The sequence below is a fragment of the Lissotriton helveticus genome, chromosome 11, assembly GCF_964261635.1.
Source record: "Lissotriton helveticus chromosome 11, aLisHel1.1, whole genome shotgun sequence".
In the NCBI taxonomy this organism is placed as follows: domain Eukaryota; kingdom Metazoa; phylum Chordata; class Amphibia; order Caudata; family Salamandridae; genus Lissotriton; species Lissotriton helveticus.
This window is the reverse complement of record NC_136072.1, coordinates 215809428-215836764: the sequence shown is the minus strand read 5'-3', so window position 1 is coordinate 215836764 and position 27337 is coordinate 215809428. Positions and strand designations below refer to the sequence as shown.

The 27337-nt window shown below is 44.3% G+C and overlaps 1 protein-coding gene across 1 annotated transcript in view; it reads left to right on the top strand.

The window, feature by feature from the left end:
• The window catches only part of LEKR1 (leucine, glutamate and lysine rich 1), a 635278-nt gene that overhangs the window by 528570 nt on the left and 79371 nt on the right, over positions 1-27337 (top strand). The window contains exon 11 of the mRNA XM_078665467.1: positions 13794-13958. Coding sequence (XP_078521593.1) covers positions 13794-13958 — 165 coding nt within the window. The remainder of the gene's footprint in view (positions 1-13793; positions 13959-27337) is intronic.

Here is a 27337-nt window from a genome sequence, read left to right as displayed (position 1 = left end):
ATGCCGCCGTATCGATCGCCGATGCATCCCGGAATTCCACGCTTTGTACCTGTGCGGGATTGCTTTCCCGAATCATCACCTGTGTACCGGAACCTTCACGAAGAATCAACGCATCACTCCCCATACAGACCGGATTCAACGCAACTCATCCTGTGCGTGTTGCAGAACTGTCGTATCACCTCCCCAAGGTCTCAGGAGTGTTGTATTCCTTTGTTTTCCGATTATGCAGCTGTTTGGCTTTGGAACTTTGACGCATCTACAGGTACTTTGGTGAAAAGTCATGCATTTATCGTTTTCCATAGTACAAGTTCTTGAAACCTTTTGAAAGTCATATTTTTAAATGTGTATGTTGGATTTTTGTAGTTTTTGTTTTGTTTAGTTTAGATAAAGGGATTTTATTTTCTAAACTGGTGTGGTGTCCATTTGTGGTGTTTTCACTGTGTTACTGTGATTGTTGGTACAAATACTTTACACATTGCCTTTGAGATAAGCTTGTCTGCTCTTGCCAAGCTACCAAGGGGATTAGCAGGGATTATCTAAAGTGTGTATCCCCTTACTCTGACTAGAAGCAAGGGTCCCTATTTGGACAAAGGTACCTACCTCTGCCAATTAGAGACACCCATTTGTAACATCTAATAACTGGTTCTTTTTTTCTTTTTTATAACAAATTTTATTTGTTTTGAGATTGTAATATTCAACATGGCCCATATGACCTACAAATAACAATAAAGTGATAGAGAAGAAAAACACGGACAACAAAAGTTCCCTGCTTTTTAGGTTTCGCCTGCGTTGCAGCGCACAAGCGCTGCTTCTCCTTGGCGAGATCTATTGTCATTGCTTTTGTGTCCGGCTTCTCTGGAAGCGGCGTTGGTGTCCGCCCTGTCGGCATTAGGCCCCGCCCACCTGGACTGGAGATTTCGCTCGTGCACGCTCGTGAACGGCATCTCTTACAGACACGCATGTTTGTATATGCATCGCGCTTTCACTTAAGGTGAAAGCGCGATGCATATATAACACAAGCGGCAGACGCGCGATGATGTGCGCGCGCACGGCGTCTGTTGTGCACGGCGTCATGAGAGATGCACAACAACAAGCTACACCTCTGTGGGTGGCGCTATCAGGGTGGGAGGTGGCACTCTGTGACGTCGTCGACTCCCAGACAGGAGGCAGCTAACTTGAGTTAAGGCTCTCCCTGCTTTAGCTGCATCTCGTTTGTGAGTGCCACCGCTTAAAAATACGGTAACTTCTCCGGCATAAACACGAAAAACAAACAGCGGATCTCATCACCTCTACAGGAGTCGCGCTGCACACTCTGCTGGGGCAGCGGTTGGAGCTGCGCTCTGCCTCAACTGGCTCGAGTTGTGTTGACTGTTGAAAGGCAGCGCACGTGCACTCTGCCGTTTGGAAGGATGGTGCTCGCAATATGCTGCAGGCTGACGGTGCTGCTGCTGCTTCCCGTGCTGACTGCCACCCACCGCCAGGGCAGAGACCTGCTTTCCAGTATTCCTTTGTTTTCCGATTATGCAGCTGTTTGGCTTTGGAACTTTGATGCATCTACAGGTACTTTGGTGAAAAGTCATGCATTTATCGTTTTCCATAGTACAAGTTCTTGAAACCTTTTGAAAGTCATATTTTTAAATGTGTATGTTGGATTTTTGTCATTTTTGTTTTGTTTAGTTTAGATAAAGGGATTTTATTTTCTAAACTGGTGTGGTGTCCATTTGTGGTGTTTTCACTGTGTTACTGTGATTGTTGGTACAAATACTTCACACATTGCCTTTGAGATAAGCTTGTCTGCTCTTGCCAAACTACCAAGGGGGTTAGCAGGGATTATCTAAAGTGTGTATCCCCTTACTCTGACTAGAAGCAAGGGTCCCTATTTGGACAAAGGTACCTACCTCTGCCAATTAGAGACCCCCATTTGTAACATCTAATAACTGGTTCTTTTTTTCTTTTTTATAACAAATTTTATTTGTTTTGAGATTGTAATATTCAACATGGCCCATATGACCTACAAATAACAATAAAGTGATAGAGAAGAAAAACACGGACAACAAAAGTTCCCTGCTTTTTAGGTTTCGCCTGCGTTGCAGCGCACAAGCGCTGCTTCTCCTTGGCGAGATCTATTGTCGTTGCTTTTGTGTCCGGCTTCTCTGGAAGCGGCGTTGGTGTCCGCCCTGTCGGCATTAGGCCCCGCCCACCTGGACTGGAGATTTCGCTCGTGCACGCTCGTGCACGGCATCTCTTACAGATACGCATGTTTGTATATGCATCGCGCTTTCACTTAAGGTGAAAGCGCGATGCATATATAACACAAGCGGCAGACGCGCGATGATGTGCGCGCGCACGGCGTCTGTTGTGCACGGCGTCATGAGAGATGCACAACAACAAGCTACACCTCTGTGGGCGGCGCTATCAGGGTGGGAGGTGGCACTCTGCGACGTCGTCGACTCCCAGACAGGAGGCAGCTAACTTGAGTTAAGGCTCTCCCTGCTTTAGCTGCATCTCGTTTGTGAGTGCCACCGCTTAAAAATACGGTAACTTCTCCGGCATAAACACGAAAAACAAACAGCGGATCTCATCACCTCTACAGGAGTCGCGCTGCACACTCTGCTGGGGCAGCGGTTGGAGCTGCGCTCTGCCTCAACTGGCTCGAGTTTTGTTGACTGTTGAAAGGCAGCGCGCGTGCACTCTGCCGTTTGGAAGGATGGTGCTCGCAATATGCTGCAGGCTGACGGTGCTGCTGCTGTTTCCCGTGCTGACTGCCACCCACCGCCAGGGCAGAGACCTGCTTTCCAGAGAAACACTTCCTGGCCCCTTCCCCTACAGTCTCGCCGGTTGCTCGTCCAGGCTCTGGTGTAATGCAGAGGACAACCATCTATGTACATAAGCAGCTGTTTGTTTACGTTTAGTGTGTGTATTTCATTCTTTCAAAGGGGGAAAGGACTGTGAGAAAGTCTGCCGTAACGCGCAGTCAGCCTGGGAGGTCTTTAGGGGCTTTTGAACTGAACACACACCACCAGTCTGACCCTTCTAATAAGGGTGCGTTAAGCACCAAACCACTTCAAGGAGAATGAATGGTTTGTCCAGCATTGCATTTATTTTGTAGGCATTGCCGACATCCCAGCTGGTTTCCAGCTTGGCAGCTTGCAACGTGACCTTGTTTGACTTCCTGGAAGCGAAGCTGCTGCAGGTAATGTCTGTTTTGCAAAGCACTGTGGGAGCACCAGCATTCCTGTGCACGTACACACGTCCTTACTAACGCCACAATTGTATCCGTGTGGTTGCATTGTTTTAAAACAATGCTGAACTTTGCTTTAGTTACCTAGAAGGTAGGGCAAGAGCATGGAATGTTACAAGACTCCATCCACAAAAATGTCAGCTAGAGACCCTCATCCAAGGTGAACTACTGTCCCTGTTCCCCTCTTTAGCCAAGTCTAGACAAGCATTTGCAATGCAATAGGTCTTGCTGTTACACAAGTTAAAGCTATTGGCATTGTAAATGACAATGCCATTTATTTATGTTTTTAAAACAATAACAAAAATAAAAGGCATTGGTTTTTGCAATGTCAATAGCTCATACTTACATAAGTGCGAGACCTATTGCATTGCAAATGCTTGTTTTATCCCTCTCTTCCCTCCTCCCTCATATCCTCCAGTTGTTTGACGGAATATCGAAGCCAAAAATGTTGTGGGGCCAAAATATTGTGCAAAAATATCAAGGACCAAAATGTCGAGAAGGTAAGTGCAAATAGATAAGTCAGTGGTGTAGATAGACCTACTGCCACCCGGGGTGACCCTAAGTGTTACGCCTGGTGCGGGAGTGACAGCTAACAGACGCATTGTTCCATTGTTCGAGGGGGGGTGGCGTCTGGCAGCCAGCAGACGACTTGTTCACGGGAGCATGATGGTAGTCGACAGACACGACTTGCTTACCCTGCCCCCCTCCCAGCTACGCCACAGAGGTAAGTATAGATTTACTATCCTTCACTGCACATCCATGTACCTTGAATATCTATGTGTCATCCAGGTACATAGCTGTAGAGTTAAATATAATAAACCAGTGCTAACCTACGTACACCTACGTTCAGGATATTCAGGTCCTCGATATTTTTGGCACAATATTTTGGCCACATAATATTTTGTCGTCGATATTCTGGTGGAGTACCTTTTTAACGAAGTACTGCAAAGAGAATCATTTAGAATCCCAAAGTGAGCTACACAGTGCCCAGTTTGGCCACAACAACCTGTACCAGTTTCAGCAATAAAAAGAAGGTTGTGCCTTTCTGAGAGAGCTATGAAGCTTGTCTGGTAAACGTCTAGATTGGAAAGTGGAGAAGAGTGAGGTAAAAGGTAAGCCCTTGTTTAGAAAGAGCTTTGCATTTGTGTGGCTGATTGAGCTCGAGTCAGGTCAACCAAATCTATCCCTGATTTAAGTCTGGTAGACATGGTTTCCTGAGCTGGGCTGCCCTTGGGAAGGCATTCATATCCCAAAAAGGCAAAACCTAACTTCTGCCTCTGTGGGTGACTGGAAATAAATGGAGCCTGAGCGTCCATTCCTGTAGGTAGAGATGGTCCTCCCAAAGGTAGGTTAGTGTGAAAATGCAGCATAGATTATGTTTGTGCCGCTTTTCTCTTTACCGTACCTGATTTTTTAGAAAAACAAAGATCTTACGTTTTAGTGAATTGCTCATTCAGCACAGCTAACGTGCTGCAGTGTAATCTCAGATGTTCCCCTTTCATGGGTATTAAGTTGACTACCATTCAGTTGGGTAACAATTTTGCTTATTATTTGCAGTACTGAGAAACACAGGCAGTGCAGTAGCAAGCATGATATAAATACAACATAATAGCTGTATCATGATCACAATGTATATTATGCACTATTATAATAGGCATATTTCTTTATTGCATTTAAACTGCTGTCCTGAAGCATACGAAGGTATAAGCTATGCCGAGATATAGTGGAAGCAGAAGAGCTTCCTGGGCGGGATAAAAAGACCCGCTACACTGAATGTCAGCCCATACATGGCCCTTGGAACACACAGGCATGCCCACCTTCATACATAAGCAGACTGTTGCACAGCATGTTAGCATAGACATTGGGCCAGCAGGTGACTGTGCCCCGCTGCAGACCCATCCACACGCTCTCCACCGCAAATGCATCACCTGCACACATTCTCGAGTACTCACAAATAAAATAAATTAATTTAAATTAAATTGAGTTCACTTCATTCTGTTTAATGCATTATGACAGTATGGGAGGAGGGCGAAATCTGACAATTTGCAAATAATATAGAGGTAGATGGTAAATAAAAGAGTAAGAGAGAGAGGGAGAGAGAGAGAGAAAGGAGGAGACTAAAATGAATGGCATAGTAATGTGAAAAGGGCAGTGGAGAGTAGCATCACTCTAGCACCAGTGGAGCCTGTGGTATCAGACATAATTATTAGAGCACTCATGAAGCACAAGCATGGCCTCACACCAATATAAAAAAACAACAGTTGATGGACAGAATGCAGATGAATGTCATACATTCACCCCAGTACAGAGATCTGGGCCTAAATCCATCGTTTTTTTGCACTCCACACCACCCCAGTTCAGACATGGCTATATGCAAATCAGCCTTGACCCTGTACCTCATGGGAACAGTCCAGCCCGAACTGCCAAGCCATGTCTTTCCTGGACCGAAATCAAGCATTCTAGGGCCGATTTCTGGCTACCAGCCATCTTCAGCCAGGATAGCTTGACTCCAGTGGTGTGGAGAGCATGGGACTCACGTCTGAGCATACCCATCCCACTCGGGGTGTCAAATGCAAAAACAACAGTTGATGGACAGAATGCAGATCAATGTCATACATTCACCCCAGTACAGAGATCTGGGCCTAAATCCATCGGTTTTTTTGCACTCCACACCACCCCAGTTCAGACATGGCCATATGCAAATCAGCCTTGACCCTGTGCCTCATGGGAACAGTCACACCAATATAGCCGTAAGCACATTAAGAGGACATACAACCAACACGTTATACTCAGCGCCATCCCAGCGAGATCATTGAGTGGCAGGATGCACCATATACCTTGGCAGTTGGAAGTGAAATGGGCATGCACTCACATGGCTGGTGTCTTCATAGTCTGGGTATGTTGCACCTCTGCAGCGCCAGTCATCACATGCACTAAAGCGCCAAACGTGCACACCAGAAATGCATGTGGTCCTACAAGCCCTCTAGTCACTTGTACACTTACTACTGTGGGCGGTGTGTTTCTTGGGAACTGGACATAACTACACAGTACAAAATACGTTTGATGGAAATAGCAACTAGATCACCATGTTGCAATTATATGATAATACCATCTTCCTTACCCCAAATGGACCAATTAGTTTAGGGGTATTTCTCTTATGGTGGCCATCTCATCCTGTATGAAGCAGATAAATTGATGAACTTGTGATTTGGAGCCAAATTAACTTTGCTCCGTCATTTGTATATTTTTGGAAATGTCCACCATCAGGTAAATCTTTATCGGTGCTGAATGTTCTGACCTAATTCAGATTGCTATGTAATTTTTTTGTAGTTGGGATGTAGGATTCCGAATTTTACAGGGATATGAACACTGCTTTTGAATTGACTTCCTCTCACTGTCTGGGACTGAAGAAACAATCATTCTTTTAACCGGTTCCATATTCAGTTACTCACAGCTCTATGATGTCTCCTCTATTGGGGAAGGTGTGTGTGAGGTATCAAAAAGACAGTTGAAGCATATACTACTCTCCCAACAGTATTCAGATGTCACATTTTTCACGATTTGATCCTTGGCCTGAATTTTCGTGACTCTGGAAGTGCGCCTGAGTGAATCATTTGAATGCTTCCAAGCTTCCTGAGGCTAAGTGTAACTAGACCTAAGCAGACAAGTGTTGCCTGCATGTGGGGAGCAACATTTGGGAAGCTGCTTTTGACCACCTTGTCAATCAGTGGGGGCTCACCAAATTCCTGTTTTCTTTTAATTATTTGTTGACACCAGCCTCAGCATATGTAAACATATTGTGACTGGTTATATGTAATTAACCCAGCAACACGAATATTAAGAACCACTGTATATGCTTCTGTCTTCAGTGTATATGGTATACATAGATGAGTGAGTGTTCACAATAATTAATGCCTTTCAGGATCTAATCAACCATTAGGTAGTGGACGTGTGCCCTTATACAAATGGCGTTTTAGTAATTTCCAAAATTGGATGTTGTGGGCCAGAGAAGTAGATGGAAGCCATTCCAGCATCTTGTCCCTAACTTACAAAAATCTTCTCCCATGAGAGAAAAAATATAAGTTTGGTGCTTGTTAGTTGCTTCTCTTACTAAAGTTTAGCCCTCTTCCATGTACATACTGCTTTAAGATAACGTTGTGTGTATCACCCTGAATAGATGTGTGTGTCAGGCACATAATCTCAGAGGTAACCTTGCCGTTGAAAAGTAACTATTTTGCTTGCATAAAGAAAGTGATTGATGTTCACACTTAATAGCGTACCGCTTTAGTACATGTACGTTAATGGGCAAAATGAAGTGGGATATGGGCCTGGGGATTGCAAAATCGTTAGTTTCCCTCCCCAGGGCATTCATTGGTCTATTTTGTAATAACATGGGCTCCCTCGCAAAGAGACAATTTATTGTATGCTGCTACCGATCTCTTTGGATTTTAGGAACTCTGCTTGCAAGGCAAGCGTCCCCTTAACGAATGTGTTGGAGAGATGAAAGGTTTCACTGTGGGCCTGAGCTATTTTATTATATCTCTTCCTGTGGTCTATGACGTATTTATGATGCAATTACTCGCGCCCTTTATGCTGAGATCATTTTTAATGTATGTTTTTATTGCTAATTGAACAATGACCTGGGGATTTCGAAACTTTTTTTGTCTCCTCCCCAACTCATTGACTGAAACAAGCTGTAACTGCATCGGTCACTTTCTATTGGTTCGATTTAATTTATGTTGCTTTGGTGTCTCAGGGATCTTATATACAGTTTGTTTGTGCGCCATGTGTTATTGACCCATTCAAACTGTAATTGCACTGAGCTCTTTATACTGAAAATTGTCTAAGGGATGTTGCCATTTTCTGAATGGCTTGTATTACTGACAGGGCCGGTCAGATGTGACCATCATTTTTGGCGCCCCCACCCCATGACCGCCTCCTCTGATTCTCTCACTTCCACAGGCACAAGTGCCTTTCCTCTCTACAATCATAAGTTATTGCTAAATAAAGCACCCTCCCCTGAGATCAGGGTCCCCTCCACAGCCTAGGGCCCGGTGCAGCCGCACCAGTTGCACTGCCCTAAAGCCAGCCCTGGTTACTGATTGATACATGTGGTTATGGTACGGGACACTTTATACCGAGACAACTTAATGTATAATGCCACTGCTATCCACGAACCTAATGTATATTTTGATTCAAAGGTGTGTGTTCTTTTTAATTCGTGTGCTGGATAAATTTATGGAATAGGACGGGACAGCACATTTTCATCATATTTTCTTCTGTTGCTAATGCGAATTCATTTGTATCTCAAGTGCGGTTGCCTGCGAGGTCCCTATGCTTGTTGCATATGTTTCTACGACCCATTGCTATAATGTTTTATGTATTTTCATATGAAATATCTATTTGTGATGTACTTTTATGATCTTGGTGATCTAAATAAAGTTTATGATGATGATGATGCTTACATACATTTTTTTTATTGTATTTTCCATACGACTCAGCCAAACATACTCCAAAGTTCTGTACTCTCAAGGCCTTTTAATCTACTATCATAGGAACCCCACTGCAGAGATCTTTGTTTATTAGTCAGTCTGATAATTAATCAAGATACCTACTACATTTTGCCATTTATTTCTGCAAATTAGTGGAATTTGCGAGATAGTTGTATTTAAGAATAGGATGGACCATTCCTGAATCAATTTTGTCTTTTGGAAATCATCCTCCGAGGGGTATCAGCGTCTGAGGGAGGGACTTCCTGGGTTAGCTCAATTACAATACTTTTGTACTTAAGTGGGGAAATCCTTCATCATTTTTCCCAAACATTTACCCCCAGATTCATCATTGTCCTCTTTTGCGAGTCCTTAATAGCAATTATTAGGAATCGCTATTAAAGACTCGCAAAACGGGATGCATGTAGAAATCGCAATTTATTTTGCGATTTCTACTGCTTCCTTATTTGCGATTCGCTAATTGCAAATCACAAATAAGGAATGGCTTTCCCATTCATTCCTACGGGCCTCAAGGCCCATAGGAATGAATGGGGAGTCATTCCTTATTTGCGATTAGCAATTAGCAAATCGCAAATAAGGAAGCGATTTCAAGGGTGCCGGGGTATCCAAAGGACACCCTGTAGCACCCCTGAAATGCAAATGTACACTGGTGTTGCGCACACACATGTCCAAAGGACATGTGTGTGTGTAACATTATCATACAACTTAGAAAAATGCACTAAAGTGCATTTTTCTAAGTTTTCGCTATTTACCACGAAGTTACACTTTGCGGTAAATAGCGGCCCCATATTCCGAATTCGCAATTTTAAAAAGGTTCATGAATAGCATTTAAAGATTCTCTAATTGAGATTCCTTAAATGCAATTCTTCGCAATATAGCGATTTCCAGTATAGCGATTTTTGCATTTGGATGATGAATCCCAAATGCAAAAATAGCGCTCGCAAAGGGCCAGATTCTCAGAATCTGGCCCTTTGCGAGACGATTTTAGTATGATGAATCTGGCCGTTTGTGCTGTATTACATACTACTGAAAAGGCCCATGATTCTACACCCTCACTTGATTGAGAAGGTACACATTTAGTTTGAGTAAATGTAAGTGTACATTCTTACTACTGATGCTTCTACAAACAAGCCTTTCACCAAATGATAATCCCAGAGCAGTATATTTTGAATTGTGGAATTGGTTAAAAGTAAAGAAATTAGCGATAAAACGTCCTATATATTCTGTATAGTGGGATGTACTCGTCTGCTCTATTTCAAGTCCGTCTGCAAACATAAGATGGGAAATACCAGCTATTTTTTGAAGATACTGTTTTTTCAATTGAATAAGCATGACATGGGGACCCTGTTATCATGGTCCATGCATGCCCATCCATGGTTCCTGTAGCAAATTGAAATCAACATCAATCCGCTATCGAATGTCTGTTATATGAATGCCTTGAATCCTCTTGAGTTCTTGCAGTTTTCTTGTAGACCTGAGATGATCTTTGGCATTTGCTGACCTGGATCCATACACATTTTGGCATGAAGTGTTTTTAGAGCCATGGTATGAGAGTGTGTCCACTACTGAGGAAGCTGGATGTTGTGTCTACGTGGTGTACCAGCCCATCTAGTCAAGGGGTGGAGTGGGGAGGGGGGAGGGGGTTACAGAGGTCAACACATGAGCCTTTGTTGTAAGAATGTTTACAAATCTCATTAGCTTTATGTGTCTTGTTCTCACCTGTGCAGGTGCAAGAACAACTCTAGTACGGGATTTTGTCATTTTGTAACTTTGAATTCACTTTTGCCATCTAGCAGGTGCCTAATGCACTCCTTCATTTCAATCATCTGGAGGCAGGTTGGCCCGGTGATTGTATTTCCCTGACACCAGGAAACAAAACTATGAGAATCCACTTTACACTACAGTGGGCCCTTAAAATAGATCTTAATTTAACATTTGTTCTAAGGTCCTGTTGATTACCTCCATTTCTAGCCCTGTTGGGATATAGTTTTACCACTGTCTAGTCAGTGGTGTTAAGTGTATGACTTCACTAAATTGTCCTGGCTGCACCTCTTCAGAATGGAATAGTTATACTACTGAAGTAAAATGGGGATTCATTAAAATTAGAAAAGGTAGTAAGCATTTTAATTGTTTATAAATATGTTAGTATTGATTTATTTTTGTTTACTTTTTTTAAGACATTACACTGTATCCCCAAAAATCCTTTGATCAGTAGATATTCAGTGACAGCATTTTTCTGTAAACCCCGCCCACAAAACTTCCACGTATTTTGGTATTCTGAATTTTAGAAGATTTACACCATTATCATGGATTGGATTTACCTTCATTTAGTTGGAAAATTGGAAGTTACCTTGTCTGTTTTAATGTAACTGGTTTAGTTCATGATTTAGAGGGTGTGCTTTAGACTTGGCATCTTTTGGCATGTTTCCCCTGAGTTTTTGCTCTCTGACCTCTCGGTTATGACTATGTTTTTGCTGGCATAGTGGTTCTGCGCACCTTTCTCACTGCTGATCAGTGGTAAAGTGCAAGTGCTCCTGTGGTAAATTGTGTTATCGATTGGTGTTTCCATGATTGTATATTTGATTTACTTGTTAGTCCCTAGGAAAGTGCACTGAGTGTGTCCGGGCCTGTGAATCAAATGCTACTAGGGGGCCTGCAGCACTGATTGTACCACCCACGTGAGTAGCCCTGAAAAGGTAACTCAGACCCGCCATTGTGGAGTCTGCGCGCAGTTTGTAACTGCCATGTTGACTTGGCCAGTGCACACACTTGCCAGTCCCTCACCTTCTCTTTTCTTACATGTCAGCCACCCCTAAGGTAGGCCCAAGGTACCCCTGTTGGCCGGGTGCAGTCTGTGTGAAAGGTAGGACATGCCCTGGTGAGTGTGGCAATTCCTGATAGTGAATTATGGCCAATGTCGTTTTTTGCTATTGCAAGGCTACCTGTTCCCCACAGGACAGAATGGGGAGTTTGTTTATAACATCTTATAAACATAACTGGCCTGGGTAATTAGGTAGGAAAATAAAGTTTAGTATGCCTGAACTCAGAATCCAAAGATGCATATTTTAGTGAAGGTAATTTTTACATTCTGTGTTTGAAAATACTGCTTTTAGAAAGTAGGTATTTTCTTGATCAGTCATCCCGTGTGCCTCTGCTGGAATGTGGATTGCCTGTCTGGGTTTTGGATGACAGAAGGCTGGGGAGCCTGAGTGGCTCCAGATTGTCTAGGTGGGTCAGGAAAGGCTTGAATAGACCTGGGCTACAATTGGGGAAGGGGGAGGAGATTTCCTTGCACCTCAAAGGGCCTTGTCTGCCTCTGACCACGCCGTCTCCACCTCCTGCCAGGAAGTCACACCAGAGAAGGCAGAACTGGTTCTGGCTGGACACAGACACTCTCTGCCTAAGAGATCAAAGGATTTTTGGATATCAATATTGGGGCCTAGACCCCTGAATTTTAGAACTCTTGTGGACCAAGAAGACTGCCAAGAAGAACAGCTGGAGAAGCTGTGGGTAGGGACTACCACTTTACTGTGTTGGCCAGCAGTGGCTGCTTATGTCTTGGGCAGTGAAAGGACTGGACTGAACTTTCTGCAATCTACTTTTGTGAGTTTCTCCAAGTGTTTGAGGTAGAGCTTGCCCCCTGTTCAAGAAGTCTCAGGATTAGCAAAGACTTCAAGTTCTTCTGCCCTCAGCACTGGGGACTGTGTGTTTTGTGCTGCAACAGAAGAAAAAGCAACCCAACGCCATCTACAATGCCACTGCCAACACCGCTGCCGACTACGTGTCCTGAAGGCACCACAGAGGGCCCACCACAAGGCCTCACCGCGACCCTGGTCTCACCGATGCCGCCTGCTGATGCCGCCACTGAGCCGCTGTTTGCACCGCGACTTGTGGGCACTGCACTCCGCACCGCCTCACTTCACGACGACACCTTGGTATCCCCAACATCGCCGCTCCACGCCAAAAACTATGCCGCTGCTTGCACCATGGTTGGAGGGCATCGCTCGTAAAGTTACACGACGCAACGCCCTCATCCCGTACTGCAGCCTTGGCGTACCGGCGCCATCGACTCCAGTTCATCAGCCGCCTTCAGCGCTTCAGCAACGATGACGCCGCTGCTTGCACCGCAACCTGCCATCACTGCGACGAGCACCACATTCCCTATGCAGCATGACCCTGGTCTCACGAACGACGCCATCTGAGGCCGCCACCGAGCCGCTGCTCACAACGCGACCTGAGGGTCGCACTACTGCACTTCGCACCGTAGCACCCAACGCTTGTCGACATCAGCCCTCCTGACTTCAACAGAGAGGAGTTCGATCTGCAACGCGTGTGACTTCGAGGGCCCGATGACTCCTGAGCAGACGCCTGCCGATGTCGTGCTTGCGGAAGCTCAATGGCAGATCACTGATGCCCTGCATTTCTAAAAGGTACTGTTTGCGGGTCTTCCCTACACCGTAGCTGGCCCACGACCCCGCAGTCAGCCAGAACTGTTTAGATTTGTTTGCTCACAACGCCGTGATAGCCCCAGGAAGAGCTATCAACATCAAGGAACTGTTTTTCAAGCATATTTTGATAACCGAAGATTTCTACGTACTGTATTGTGGATTTTTATCATTTTTGGTCTTGTCTGTATATAATAATATTGGATATTTTTCTAAACTGGTGTGGTGTCCTTTTGTAGTACTTACTCTGTATTACTGTTGGTTAGGTGCAAATGCTTTACACACTACGTCTAAAATAAGCCAAGCTACCAAGGGGGTGAGCAGGGGTTATTTTAGGAGTTTAACTCCCTTATCCTGACTAGAGTGGTGGTTTCTGCCCAGCTTTGGAACATGCCCTAGCCTACCAAAAATCCCATTTCTAACAGTGTGTAAAGTATTACTTATTATGTTTATATCGCTTTTATTTATCTAATTAGGGTATTTATTGAGACTGGCACCATGGAGTTACAACATAGTCCACTAAGACTTGGAGTAGGTGGAATATTTCAATATCATGCACATGGAAATATTGTGTTTGTCTTATCTTTTATCTAACAGATGGAATCTGAACTCAATAAACAACGAGCAGCACATTCCTCGGAAATTGCTGAGCTCACCTCTCGACTGAAAGAAGAGGCAATGATTGAATTAGACATTGAGAAACAAAAGCATCAGGAATTAATACGGATGTACCAAAAAGATCGGGAGGAAATGCAGAAGAAGGTGTGTGTGAAACTGAGGAACATTGGTAATAGCAGTAGGGATTGTAAGAAGTCAGAACTTTACTATGGAAACATTTCTTTACAGTTTATAATAATGCTGGTAACTCAGTGAAAGAACAATGAGGCGTCAATCCTTTTCACAAAATGTATGCAAAACACGATTGACTAAGCAGTGTAATTCTTCAATGTGTGTATTGGTCTGGTTTGTATTTGATCATGGTTCAACACAATACACACTGTTTTCTTTGAAGTTGCCTACTTTTACTTTCGCTACATTTCTTCACACAGTACATTCTTTTCTCTCCCTAAATTCCTGGTGTGGTTTACCACTTTAAGAAATGCTAATTGTTTGCAACTTAATTTTTCTATTCAAGTAAACACAATTGGACCTATTCACAAAGATGTACGCAAATGTGCACAGTGACTGATGTCGCAAAAGGTGTCTTATATTCTGAAAGGGCCAGCTAAACAGGTCATTTGACAATTAATTGCGAGAGTCCCATCTTGTCAAGGACTAAAATTCAGAGGAGGAGCTATTAAAATGCACTTTCTGTATATTTCCAAACTAATCATTGGAGTTGGAGGGCACCTGGTCTCAGCAATAATACATGCTTTTGGAGTTTGATATTTTAGCTAACTGGAACACTTTGCGGTGACGTTTCTGCTGGCTGCTGAATAGATCCGTACATTATTTGAAGTAATACCTCCCCTAACCTTGCCCTGATTGGTGGCATGGGGCAAGGATCCGTCAATCAGTAAGGGGAAAATGTGGGGTTAGTACCTCTTTTCCATACGTAATAGATGTTGGAATCCGGAGCTTGCCAAGCCATTGCTCTGTATTTTATTTTATTGTATTTTATTTTATTCCAATCATGCACATGAAGTTTCAAACCAGCAACATTTCCTTATCTACCAGCTTCATATTTTCATGAAATCAGGAGATACATTTCTGTTTCTAACTGAAATGAATAAGTAGGTGGTATCTAGGCCCACGTGATGCAGGTGCCTGTAACCTTTGTGGTGTCATACAGTAAGAAGGAGTCAAACCATTTTGTGGCTGTTCATAAGCACTGGTCTAAGTCTCAGGGCCCAATTTAAATGTTATAAGTCAGCCTGCCGTTCCACCATGGCGACTGAGTAAATGACTCCATCCCCATGTTGGACGAGAAGCTTGTTAAATTTATAGATGACCAACAAGCGGGGAGTCATTGATAACGCAGTGGGAGGAACTGCAGCAACAGTGGATCCTGTGAATGCATATCACTGTTTGTTGCAAGGCTGTGGCACCAAACAGTTTTCACATTTTTATTTTGAGAAAGAAATTCCCAAAGCATGATATTTTTTAGAAAATAAAAAAGTAAGTTTCCCCTCATCATGGGAGACATCTCCCATGGCAAGAGGGGCATTATTTGCTTTTTAATGTCCCTCACCACCAAGGTTTGACTGGTGTGCGGACAGTAAAAAAAAAAAAGACTATTTGTCATCTTATTCTGATTGGATGGGCTGACATTTAGCCATTTTTCCAACGGCGCTTGCTCTGTCAGAGAAGTTTGGCCACAGTTGATGCGGAGTGGCCAAACTTAAGGTCTTCTGCCAATTACATTTGGCGGGTGGATCTCTATACTGGCAGGGAGGGAACTCCCTCGATGTTGCAACAAACTACTGTTAGACATGTCAACCTTACGGTGGTCTTCCCCCAAACGTTTTCCCTTACTCCTTCAGTGCTAAAATGCGTGTGTTCACTCCCCAAAACATTAGCACAATTAATTTACCTGTATGTTCCTAGCAAATTGGTACTACATGTACCCAGGGTCTATAAATTAAATGTAGGCTTTCATGAATCAGAATCAAACAGCAGCACAAAAAAAAACAATGAGTATGTTTGAGAATACTCTAACTAAACTGTCTCCAAACAAGAATCATTTCCATTATATGAAGGCTTGTGGCAGGTATCAACCGCCATGTGCGATTCCAAACTTTGTTTTCCAATTACATTTACATTTTTCAGTTTCTATTTTTGGTAAATTCTGGTAGGGTTTTTTCAGTGTTTTTAAGTGATTTTAAAACCTTAAAAAAACAGTGCATATCAGTGGGTACTCATTTTCGCGCCGTAAAAAACAACAGAAAGTGTTTTTCCGGTGTTTCTGGAACATTTTGTTTTTATTATTGCATACACTTTAGCAAATCAAACTTATTGCAGTACACCATACAATACTTCTTCAGTGAGTCTTTGGTCATGTCCGCTCGCTTTTTCCGTCCCATGTAAACTTTTTTCTTTGAAAAGGCCCTCATAACATTGGCACTTGAGTCGGGCAACACCAAAACAGCCAGTACACAATTTGCTAACTCTAGCCACTGACAAAGCTTTCCAAGCCAATACTGGTGCACTTGAAGATTGTCTGGGCAGGTTCTGCATCATATGCGTTGAACTGGGCGCTTATACTCTCAGAATTGTTGAAGCGGTCAAATATGAAGCAGCACTTTTGAAACTATGGCGAAAATTCCCCTTTACGGAAGGGATCTAGAACATGTACAGAGTACCACAGTGAGGTTTCATTGACTTCAAATGCCATGGTTGGTGAAGGGACATTTCTATGCTTCATTGCAAGCCATTTCTCATACATTATAAAATAAAAGTTCCTGAATTGCTCTTCAGCATTGCTATGATTACCATGTGGCAAGCACTCTAACATGGAACATGTTGCAGTGCCAAACTCACTAAAGGTGTCGCCCAACCTACCCTCAAGGAGATGTTTCACATCTACACCAATTATGCTGAACACTTGGCAGACAAGGGTATTGGCAGACTCCATTTTTTTAAATTATGTCCACTACAGCAGCTATGTTTTCTTTTAAAAATCTAAGCATGCAGTAGAGTGTACCTTTTTCACATCACTATCAATATGCGTCCAAAGATCCTTACATTTCTTGCCTTTGGTGTCATCACTCAGCAAAATTCTGTAAATGGTTGCCACTTGGTTAATATAGTATTCACAGCCCCTTGTACTGAGAACCATCAGCTAAGTGACAAAGTTGAGATGACTCTTTCTTTTGATGCCACACAAAGCACAAAATGAGAAATATTTGCGTTTAAGTTCCCGCGCATAACAAAACAGTGTACCAGAATGGACTAAAAGTCAATAGCATTCTTCATTAACTCTGAAGACTGTAAAGATGCTTTCAGCATAACATCTAACAAGTTGCAAGGATCTCTTACAGGGAAGCACTTCAGCTCAGGTATCGATTTTGACAGGTCATCACACAACATTTTCATATACATAGCTGAATCACTGCAAATACAAACAATATTCTTTGTTGAACTTGGAAAGAACCTTTTTGCAGCAGCATTCCAAATGACACTGTGTTCTATGTTCCATCCTGTCATGTTTTCACCAGTATCCCAGATGCTTTTAATATCACTCTTTTTACATATACTTGTCACTATACCTTGCATTGAATGTTTAAAGCCAAATGTGGCAATTCACTTACTATCAATACTGGCTCACTAGAAACTGGGGGCTGATGTATCAAGGGTTTTACCCATTGTCTGTCGGTAAATGTGATGGCGCATATTGAGAAAGATTCGCGTGAAACCAGCCATTTTACCTATCAGTGAAAGAATCAAAAGCAGGCAAAATATCAAATATAATTTTGATATTTCCTGGTCCTCTACTGTTTATAAAATAATTAAACAAGACCTAAAACATGCTTCTAAACCCTGCATCTTTAGACCAAAGACCACAAAACTGAAAAAAGCACAAGGAAGAAAAAACAATATTTTGGTGACATCCCTAAAAAACAAAACTCAAGCAGAATAATGTTAGCCCAGTCTTTCTTGCTGCTAGCTTTTTAATATTTGAACTTTTAAATTTGTTTTTCACTACTGCGAGGCCTGCCTGTCCCATAGGATAACACTGGGTTATAAGTGATAACCTTCAATTGGCAGTAGGTAGGAATGTTGAGGTTGGTGTCTGAAGTATTGTAATTTTAAACCCTCTTTAATGGTAAAGTTGGATTTTGATTCACAGTTCTGAAAATTACACTTTTAGAAAGTTGGCATCTTCTTGTACCAACACAGGGCACTTGAAAGTGGGACTAAAGGTGCTCTACAAGCCAAGCTGTGGTCCAAGTAGAACCGACACAGCGTGATGCATTGCCTCACAGCTTCGCATCAGAACAGCCACTGCTGAACGCATCCCAGATGCAGGACCTCACAGCTCTTTGAAACCGCTGCATCCTCAACGCACGACCTTGCATCACAGCCCGCAGCTACTCTGAACCGCCACTGTGCGACACATCAACGTAGGACCAGTCTTACCACTCCTCGGAGCCGCCGCTGTGCTATCTATCCTCGAAAAAGGACCTCACATTACCGCCCTCCAGCTTCTCGGAACTGCTGCTGCATAATGCATTCTCGCCTCAGGATCTTGCATCGCAGCTCCGCAGTTCATCAGAACCGCCGTTGCGGGAGGCACCCTCGATGCAGGACCTTGACATCGCAGCCCTGAACCGCTCCTGCATGATGCATTCCGGGTGCAGGACCTTACAACACTCCGCAACCAGGATCTAAGATAATTTGTTCAGCTGGCCTAACTTGGTCTCAGTATCCAGTCCCGTGCAACCAGATAACCACAGTTGGAGCTTTGTACTTTTAGGTGCTATTTTTACTAAAAGTTTTAAAACTGGATATCTTCATTGATACTGGTTGGATTTTGATTTCGTTTTGGTGTCAAATAATTTGTATATTTTAGTGCATTTTTCAAAATTGGTGTGGGAATTTTCTGTCTTGTGTTTTCACTTTATTGCTGTTTGAATTGCTGCATAAATACTTTACACATTGCCACTAAGTTACGGCTGACTGCTTTTGTGCCAAGCTACAAAAGTTTTAAGTACAGATTTGGAGTTTGCTTGTGTCTTCACCCTGACAGGAATTGTGGTTACTGCTTGAGTATCACCATCTCAACCAGTAATCCAATTCCCCACAAGTACCCTGTCTGCCAATATATAAATCAGGCCCTCAGTTCCTTCCCAAGGCCAATTACTCTTTCTTTTATCTGTTCACACAGGGAAGAGTGAAGATGCCATTCTCAATGACAAAAGCACAAGAAACCGAAACACTCCCCTTCCTCCTAAAAATTGGAGTTTGTGCAATGAGGGAAGACTTCAACATAAAAAAGACAGACACACAAAGTCCTGTCTGATTTTTCTTCACATCCCATTCCATATCTTTAAAATTAACCAACTGAGTAAGTTCATTTTGTGCCTGTTTCTTCTAAGCCTAAGCAGACTCAGGCCTTTAGTAGGGCATTGACGAATAACGATAATTCTCAAGCGAGATTGGCTATCGCACTGTGTTCTGTGGGTTTATCACTCCTTGCTAGGTATCGTCTCTAGACAGCGTGCATGCCCTCTCTCGAACCGAGAAATGCAGTATCTACTTCTGGCCTTACAGCCCCGCCCATCGGCTTGCCATTTGCTGACACCAGTATTACCCCATTTTTAATCCTACCAATTTGTGAAGGCCATGCATAAGTCCTGCCTCTTCCAGTGTTTAGCCCTCCCCTAGCGCACCACCCAACTACTTTTTAAGCATACGCAGTTGCCATTGTCATCTATTTCTGGACTACTTTGTAATTTTTGTTACGTGGGTGACCGGTCCAGCACACATTAGGGGTTGTATGATTAAACAACCACCCTATGAAATCACGAGTGCCTAAACCACGAAGGCTAAACACTGAAACAACCCCCAAATGCTAACCACTAAGTACTGAACCACAACTTAACTGAACTACGAAAAAATGTCTATTGACATACAAACCGAATCTACCCATATTTTATAACTGGTGGAAATGAAAACCTTCTATCTTTGAAAATGCCACTCTTACAGTGTTTTTCTTTTCTAACTATACTAATATTTACACGTAGACACTTACCTCAGATTTCAATTACATTTTCTACAATGCTACTAACTGTTAATATCCAGCCTTGAATTAAAGACAAATATTGCTGGTATTGATGTTTGATCAAGGAAAATCTATATTCACTTTGCGAACTGGGCCACGTTGTTTTAAGATGTTGTCATCAAACATGAAAATACCCATAGCGGAGCCCATCCTAGAGCTACAGAAATAATGGTTGAAAAGAGTGAAGAATAGGGGAAAAGAAAGTAATGAAACCTGCGAAAAGGGCGAATGTTAGTGATGAAAAAAAACCTGCTAGAATCAAATTAAAAAAAAGCGTTAGTGCCGGGTGGTCTGTTCTTAAAATGATAATATATATTCCATTAGCTGCTTGATGCAGCAGGCCACATCAACTTACTTTATTTTTGAGCACTGAGTAATAGATTCTGAATAAAACGTGCAAAATTCCAGAGATCACACAGAATGACACTGTGAAGAAGGGGTGTGAAAGTGGTCATAATTAGAATGCTAACTTAATTGGCGCCATATCAAACGGAAAAGAAAACCAAATGCACTATTTAAACTAGCGATTAAAAAAACACATCAGCATAAAAACATCCTTTGAAAACAATCCTACAGTGCCATCTACTGGACTCACAAGGTAAATTAAAACTATCTAGTTTTCATTCGAAGTGTTCTTTACATTTATTAAAGTTTGTGTGTGTTAAAAGTCGTTGTTCAGGCCCTCATAGTTTAATGAAGTAGTTGTTGAGGAGGTCGTGGTTCAGTTGCAGGCCGTTGTTTATGAATCGTTGTTAAGGCCACGACTCGTTGTTAAACAAATCCTTATTCAGGCTGTTTACCCACATTAGGAGCACTGGGGTGTTTCTTGAGGCAGGGTTTTCGAACTAGGTCGATTCTCAACCACATTTGTGCTTAAGTGAAGGAGCAAGTGAATAAGCCGGTGAACGTTGAGATTGAATGTCATCCACAACAGCTCTGTTGTTTATTTGACACCCCATCTTGTCCTCGCATTAATATATGGTGTAGGAATAAGCATGCTGCACTGAAAGACTGGGTTAGGCTGAGCCTGACAGCATGTTTGTATTCGGTGCTAATTTCAAATACCGTTGTATGGCTCGGCATTCTCTGTCGGGCAATGGTTGTAAACAGAAATGGGCAGATTACATCGTTTTTTAAGAACGCAGGCTTTTAGCTGATGTAACAGTTACAGTACTGAAGTCAAGGGAGATGAACTGTATAAGATCACACACGGTTGGGGGGAACGTAGAGGAAAAGCCAGGATTAGAACTTAACTACTGTTCGTAACATTCAAATATGAGATTTAAAGGCAGGAAGTCGACAAGTGCGCAGATTACTTACTGGTGACCTTCATTACTTCAGTTACCCAACCTTGTCCCAGAACTTAACACATTTGAGGTGGATCCACCCAATCCACAAATTACGTAGTTTTAAAAAATGTCTTCCACTTGCCACTGCCCTCCCTCTCAGGCCCGCCTTAATCGGCCTTTCGTTTCATTCTGTGCTTGTAAACAAATGATGGACGGAATGCAGAATTAATCATACATTCACTCCCAGTCAAGAGATCTGGGTTAAATCCATCATTCTTTTGCTCACCATACCACCCCAGTTTAGACCCAGCTGTATGCAAATCAGTCTTGACCCTGTGCTTCATTGGAACAGCCCAGACCGAACTGCCAATCCAGGTCCTCCTTGGACCGGAAACAAGCATCCTGGGCAGGGCCGGACTGAGAAACAAAACCGGACCTGCAAAGTGCTCAGCCGGACCCCCTCCCCCCGGGGGGTTGTGGGTGCCTCCGAGCGCTTTGCCAGGGCCGGTTTTCGGCCGATTTTGTTACAGGGCATATTTTGCAGCTATGCTGCAAAACGGCCCTGTAACAAAAACTGCCCCAGGGGCCCCAAACCGCCCCACCCGTGCGGCGCACTGAGGGATTGCCCGGTGCCCGCTACGGCCAGTCCGGCCCTGATCCTGGGACCAGTTTCTGGGTATTACCCTTCATCAACCAGGCTAGCTGGAATCCAGTGCAAAGTGAGCAAGGGACCTACGTCTGGGCATACCCATCCCACTTAGGGCAAAAAAGTGCTACACAACAAGTGATGGACGGAATGCTGAACAAATCATACATTCACCCCAGTCAAGAGATCTGGGTTAAATCCATCATTCTTTTGCTCACCATACCACCCCAGTTTAGACCCAGCTGTATGCAAATCAGTCTTGACCCTGTGCTTCATTGGAACAGCCCAGACCGAACTGCCAATCCAGGTCCTCCTTGGACCGGAAACAAGCATCCTGGGCAGGGCCGGACTGAGAAACAAAACCGGACCTGCAAAGTGCTCAGCCGGACCCCCTCCCCCCGGGGGGTTGTGGGTGCCTCCGAGCGCTTTGCCAGGGCCGGTTTTCGGCCGATTTTGTTACAGGGCATATTTTGCAGCTATGCTGCAAAACGGCCCTGTAACAAAAACTGCCCCAGGGGCCCCAAACCGCCCCACCCGTGCGGCGCACTGAGGGATTGCCCGGTGCCCGCTACGGCCAGTCCGGCCCTGATCCTGGGACCAGTTTCTGGGTATTACCCTTCATCAACCAGGCTAGCTGGAATCCAGTGCAAAGTGAGCAAGGGACCTACGTCTGGGCATACCCATCCCACTTAGGGCAAAAAAGTGCTACACAACAAGTGATGGACGGAATGCTGAACAAATCATACATTCACCCCAGTCAAGAGATCTGGGTTAAATCCATCATTCTTTTGCTCACCATACCACCCCAGTTTAGACCCAGCCATATTTCATTCTTAGCCAAGCGTAGAGATGCCTATAGTGTGTAACCAGGATGTTACAAGTGGCAATATCAGTTATGTATCTCATCGGTTCACCCATTTCCTGCACAGGTTGCAGGTTTACTCCATCCAGGGCAGGTCCACACTTTCACCCTTGTGGTGTACATAATGGGAGAACTGAAGGACACGCCAGTTTCTAGTGCACACTGTGTAAAGGCCTGTCATTAGTTCCACTGCTACGACTCAGATGCTCCCTCATTGGTTGGTAGCGCTTGCTTCTAAGCTGTGCCTCTTGCCGCCCGCCTGGGAGACCTGGGAGAGGGTTGTTCACTGTGTGTGCAACCTGTCCCTGTGTGGAGAGGCTACCCCTGTCCCCTGCGTCAGCCTGTGCCAGTATACAGTGTGATGCGCACTGTGTGTGTTTTGCGTGCACTGGTTTTGCATGCCGACATCCCCCTGCCACCAGTGGATCTGCAGTTCTTAGGCCCCACTCCGTCTGTGGATATGCTGCTCTGGGCAATATTCTTGAAACACATGCTATTACTTACAGCCCCTGGTAACCTGGTTGGCTTGTGGCATGGTTGGCCTGGCTCTCGGTGCAGGCTTTGCTGCATTCTGTCATGTGAGCTGCCTCCTTGCCAGTGGAAAGGGCCTCTTTGCACAAACAGTGGCTGCTGGGGAGCAAGAAGGCCCTAGTCTGGAATCCAGGACTACAAGGGCCCACCATGCATGTTCCAGGTGAGAAGAAGGCCCAACAGAAGGCTGCGCCCCCTGACCCATCCCATGTGGCTAAACCGGTACATCGGCTTCAGGTGCATCCTTGGGGTGTTTTGTTGTGGTTTCTGCATCCTCCTCACCACGAGGGTTCCTCTTCCTCTCTGTTGCACTGTGAGATCTCATTGTAACCCCTAACTGAGTGCTGGGATCTCCTCTGACCCTGTTAGGCACTCTGCAGGCTCTTTAATGGGCTCTCCTCGTCCTGAAGGCACCTCTGGGTATCTACTGCACCTTGGCATCCTGCAGTTGTAAGTGCATCCTGGTAACATCCTGATGCCTTAGGTCAGTGGTTCCCAAACTTTTTTGACCCGTGGCTCCCTTGACCTAATTGGCAGTTGGCCGTGGCTCCCCACCATTTTTTTACCGGTGGGCGGGTGGGGGAGGATGTAAGCCCGACCTCGGGAGTACTTCCTGTTGTCTTCCTTAAATTAATTGGGATGCAATGAAGGTATAATAATCATATTTGTAACAAAATAAGTTTTATATGTCTCTGGCTAGACCCAGAGGTATCAGAGCGCTTTACATGAGAAAGGACATTGTTTCAGAACATTGTTACATAGTTACATCAGTTACAGTTACCAGTATATGCTTAGGAGAAAAAACGTGCGCTTACACAATAATATAAGATAATTAGCACGTAGGCCAGACTAATGACTAACAAAAGCTTGATTGCTATGTCAAATTGTCAGTGTAAGCATTATCACAGATGAGCACCCCATGGTTTTTGGTGTCAATTCTTACTTACATGCAATAGTTTACGTGACAGTTTTCCACAAATGGCAATCTAGGTTGGAAGGCCCAAGTGATGCTGCTCTAGGTCATCAGACCTGGGCCCGCTTGAATCCTCTCCTTTCTAACCCGGACTTAAGCACTCTCCCTTTATGCCAGCCATTTGATTGTCTGACTAGTGACAAGCAGAGAGGAGTATCATTCGTCCGGTTTCAGTCAGCCTTGCCCTGGAGTTTGATGCATTTTAGCTAGAAGCAACTCTGAGTAATAAACGAATCCCAAATACAAATAAACAATGAAGGGTGCACTAGGAGGCATTAGGGTCCCTGCATGCAATCACTGTTGCAGTGCAATCTAGTGAAAATAAATGTTCTTTATCCGAGTTTTATGCAATGTTGTGCCTGTTTTGTAGGACTCTAGTTTCCTCTCTTAATTTACAACCCTTGAATGAGTTTTCTCTGCACGTTCGGGACAAATCTATTTGGGTTGGCTCCACAGAGGTTGCTCTCAATGCAGATAAGCTTAGAAGGCCCAGTCGCGGTTACTCAAGGTCATACGATTTAGCTCCCACAAAACCCTTCAACTATCTTCTGTGTCTGTAGCTACATACATATGCCGGATGGGCCTCATATTGGTCATTGTTCCACGCTCTATCAGGAAAAATCTCAAATGCATCCGCCTGCATACTGTTCCCATTAGTATTCAGTTACATGTCTGAAAACATGCTCACATCCTATTGCTTGGCCCCCATCTGCTGAATGCTGCACCTTAAGAAAGATGATGTCTGCTCACTATATATACACACAATATCTGAGACCTCAGAGATGTCAGCTCTATTAAACCAGACGTAAGTACCATGTCTGGGCATATTGTCACAGCTCCAGAACTATATCCATTGAGGTCATGTCTACATGAATTACCACAGTGCTATGCATTGTCCTTCATATGGCTGCACTGTAGGAAAATACTGCCAGCTATTTCCACTGTAGGAAGTGCTGAGGTTTAGAGATCGCCTGTTGTAAAAACGGACACGTTACAAATCAACACCAACTGCCTTTTTAACTTGCCTTACGTGGGAAGAGGGTCCTACGGCAGAAGACTGCAAGCTGCAGAAGACTGCAAGCTGCAGAGGACGGCAAGCTGCAGAGGACGGCAAGCTGCAGAGGACGGCGAGCACAGGAGACGGCGGGCGGCAGAAGACGGCACAAGTAACTTCCCCTCCAACGGCCAGAGCTGCGTATGGCAATCGTATGCCAGTAATGGAGACTACCTCCGATGCCTGTAAAACGCATGTACGACGCGTATAGGTACGCACGTATGGCGGCAATGGCGGCAGTGCGTCCTTGGGACAAACCATGTCCCCGTTTTTTTCAAGTGGGACGGATTTTGGCGGAGGCTGCTTCACTTTTCCCCACCGTGGTCGCGGCTCCACTGGCTCCTCATTAAGGCGCACCGGGGTGCCGCAGCGCACAGTTTGGGAACCACGGGATTAGGGAAAAAACATGAGTGTAATAAACAAAAGCACTTCCTAAGGTGACCTTTTCCACCCTGGACAGAAGACAAGAAAAATACACAACTGTGTGCCAAACAGACGGGATTTATTAACATGCAGTATGGAAGTATAATAGCTATTTATTCATTTTGTATGTACTTAGTTGGGCATGGGCAGTCTATGTTTTTAATAACTATTCTGGATGATGGTCAGTTTCAAGATGCAGGCACTGTGCTGTACTTCTACACCACTCCAATGGAGATTCTGTGTGAAGGAGCGGGCATTCGTTATCTGTGCACTCGTATTATTTTTCAAAAACAAAGGTAAGTGAAGTTGCAGAAACAACATGCACTTGCACTGGCTTCTGAGGCCACAAGAAATACATCATACAGGAAGCTTAACTCAGTTATAAAATGTCTTCATATATGAGGATAAGTTATATAAACAACTTACTGCCACAGAACACTAAGAAAGTTTTTATTTTTCCAAAAACGTTCACTAAACAAGGCCCGCCATTGCAGCACTACTGATCGGGATAGTTTGAGACAGGGCTCCAAGCTGTATTAAAATGTACCAATATGCCATTGACAGGGCTTTAAGTGGGATGAAAAAACTGGGGGGTCTCTCAAATGGGCGTGGTCAATGTAATTAAGGGCGTGGCTTAAAAACACGTAAGCTAAGTGTGCCGCCCGACTTGTATTTTGCTGTTTTCTGTCATTGCATCCAAATATGATACAACAAGTCACATCATACCTACAAGTCACTACTAGTTGCATAAGATAAATAAGCAGCAACTATGGCTTGTTTATAATATTGATAAAACTTCCACATAATGCCCTGGTGACACCACGATGATGGTACTGCTCCTCAGTTAAAAAAAGAGAAGGGAAATCCAGAGAGAAAATTACTCTCTAAAGGATTTCCCTTCCTCTGCAATGCTCACCACACGCACATCGAGGTGGCTGCTATCACTGCAATCTGGGGGAAAAACGGACCGTTGGTGCCAGGGCACAAAACAGAGCCCGATAGAGACCTGTTTCAAGGCCCCCTTAAAAAAACTGCCGGTGCTCCGACCCCTTGAGACCCGGCCCACTATTAAAGAGCCATTTTTCCAGGCTGCAAGCTGCAGAGGACGGCGGGCACAGAAGACGGCGGGCGGCAGAAAACGGCACAAGTAACTTCCCCTCCAACTGCCAGAGCTACGTATGGCATTCGTGTGCCAATAATGGAGACTACCTCCGGCGCCTGTAAAACGCACGTACGACACGTATACGTACGCACGTATGGCGGCAATGGCCGCAGTGCGTCCTTGAGACAAACCATGACCCCGGTTTTTGCAGGTGGGACGTATTTTGGCGGAGGCTGCTTCAATTTTCCCCACTGTGGTCGCGGCGCCCCTGACTCCTCATTACGGCGCACCGGTGTGCCACGGCGCACAGTTTGGGAACCACGGCCTTAGGTCATGATTGCCTTCTGAAGGCACTTTTATCACCAGGGCACTTAGGTGCCTCTCCTGGGCCCTGAGAGCTTCTTGCTGCCCCTTCGGAGTCCCATGTGCCCTTTATTCTTTGAGCGATCTGAGGGCAGCTTAATATCCCCTGCGTGTCCTAAGGTCTCGTTGGTTGTTCCACAGGCTCATGTGTTTTCCCCCTCCTTTTCCAGTGGT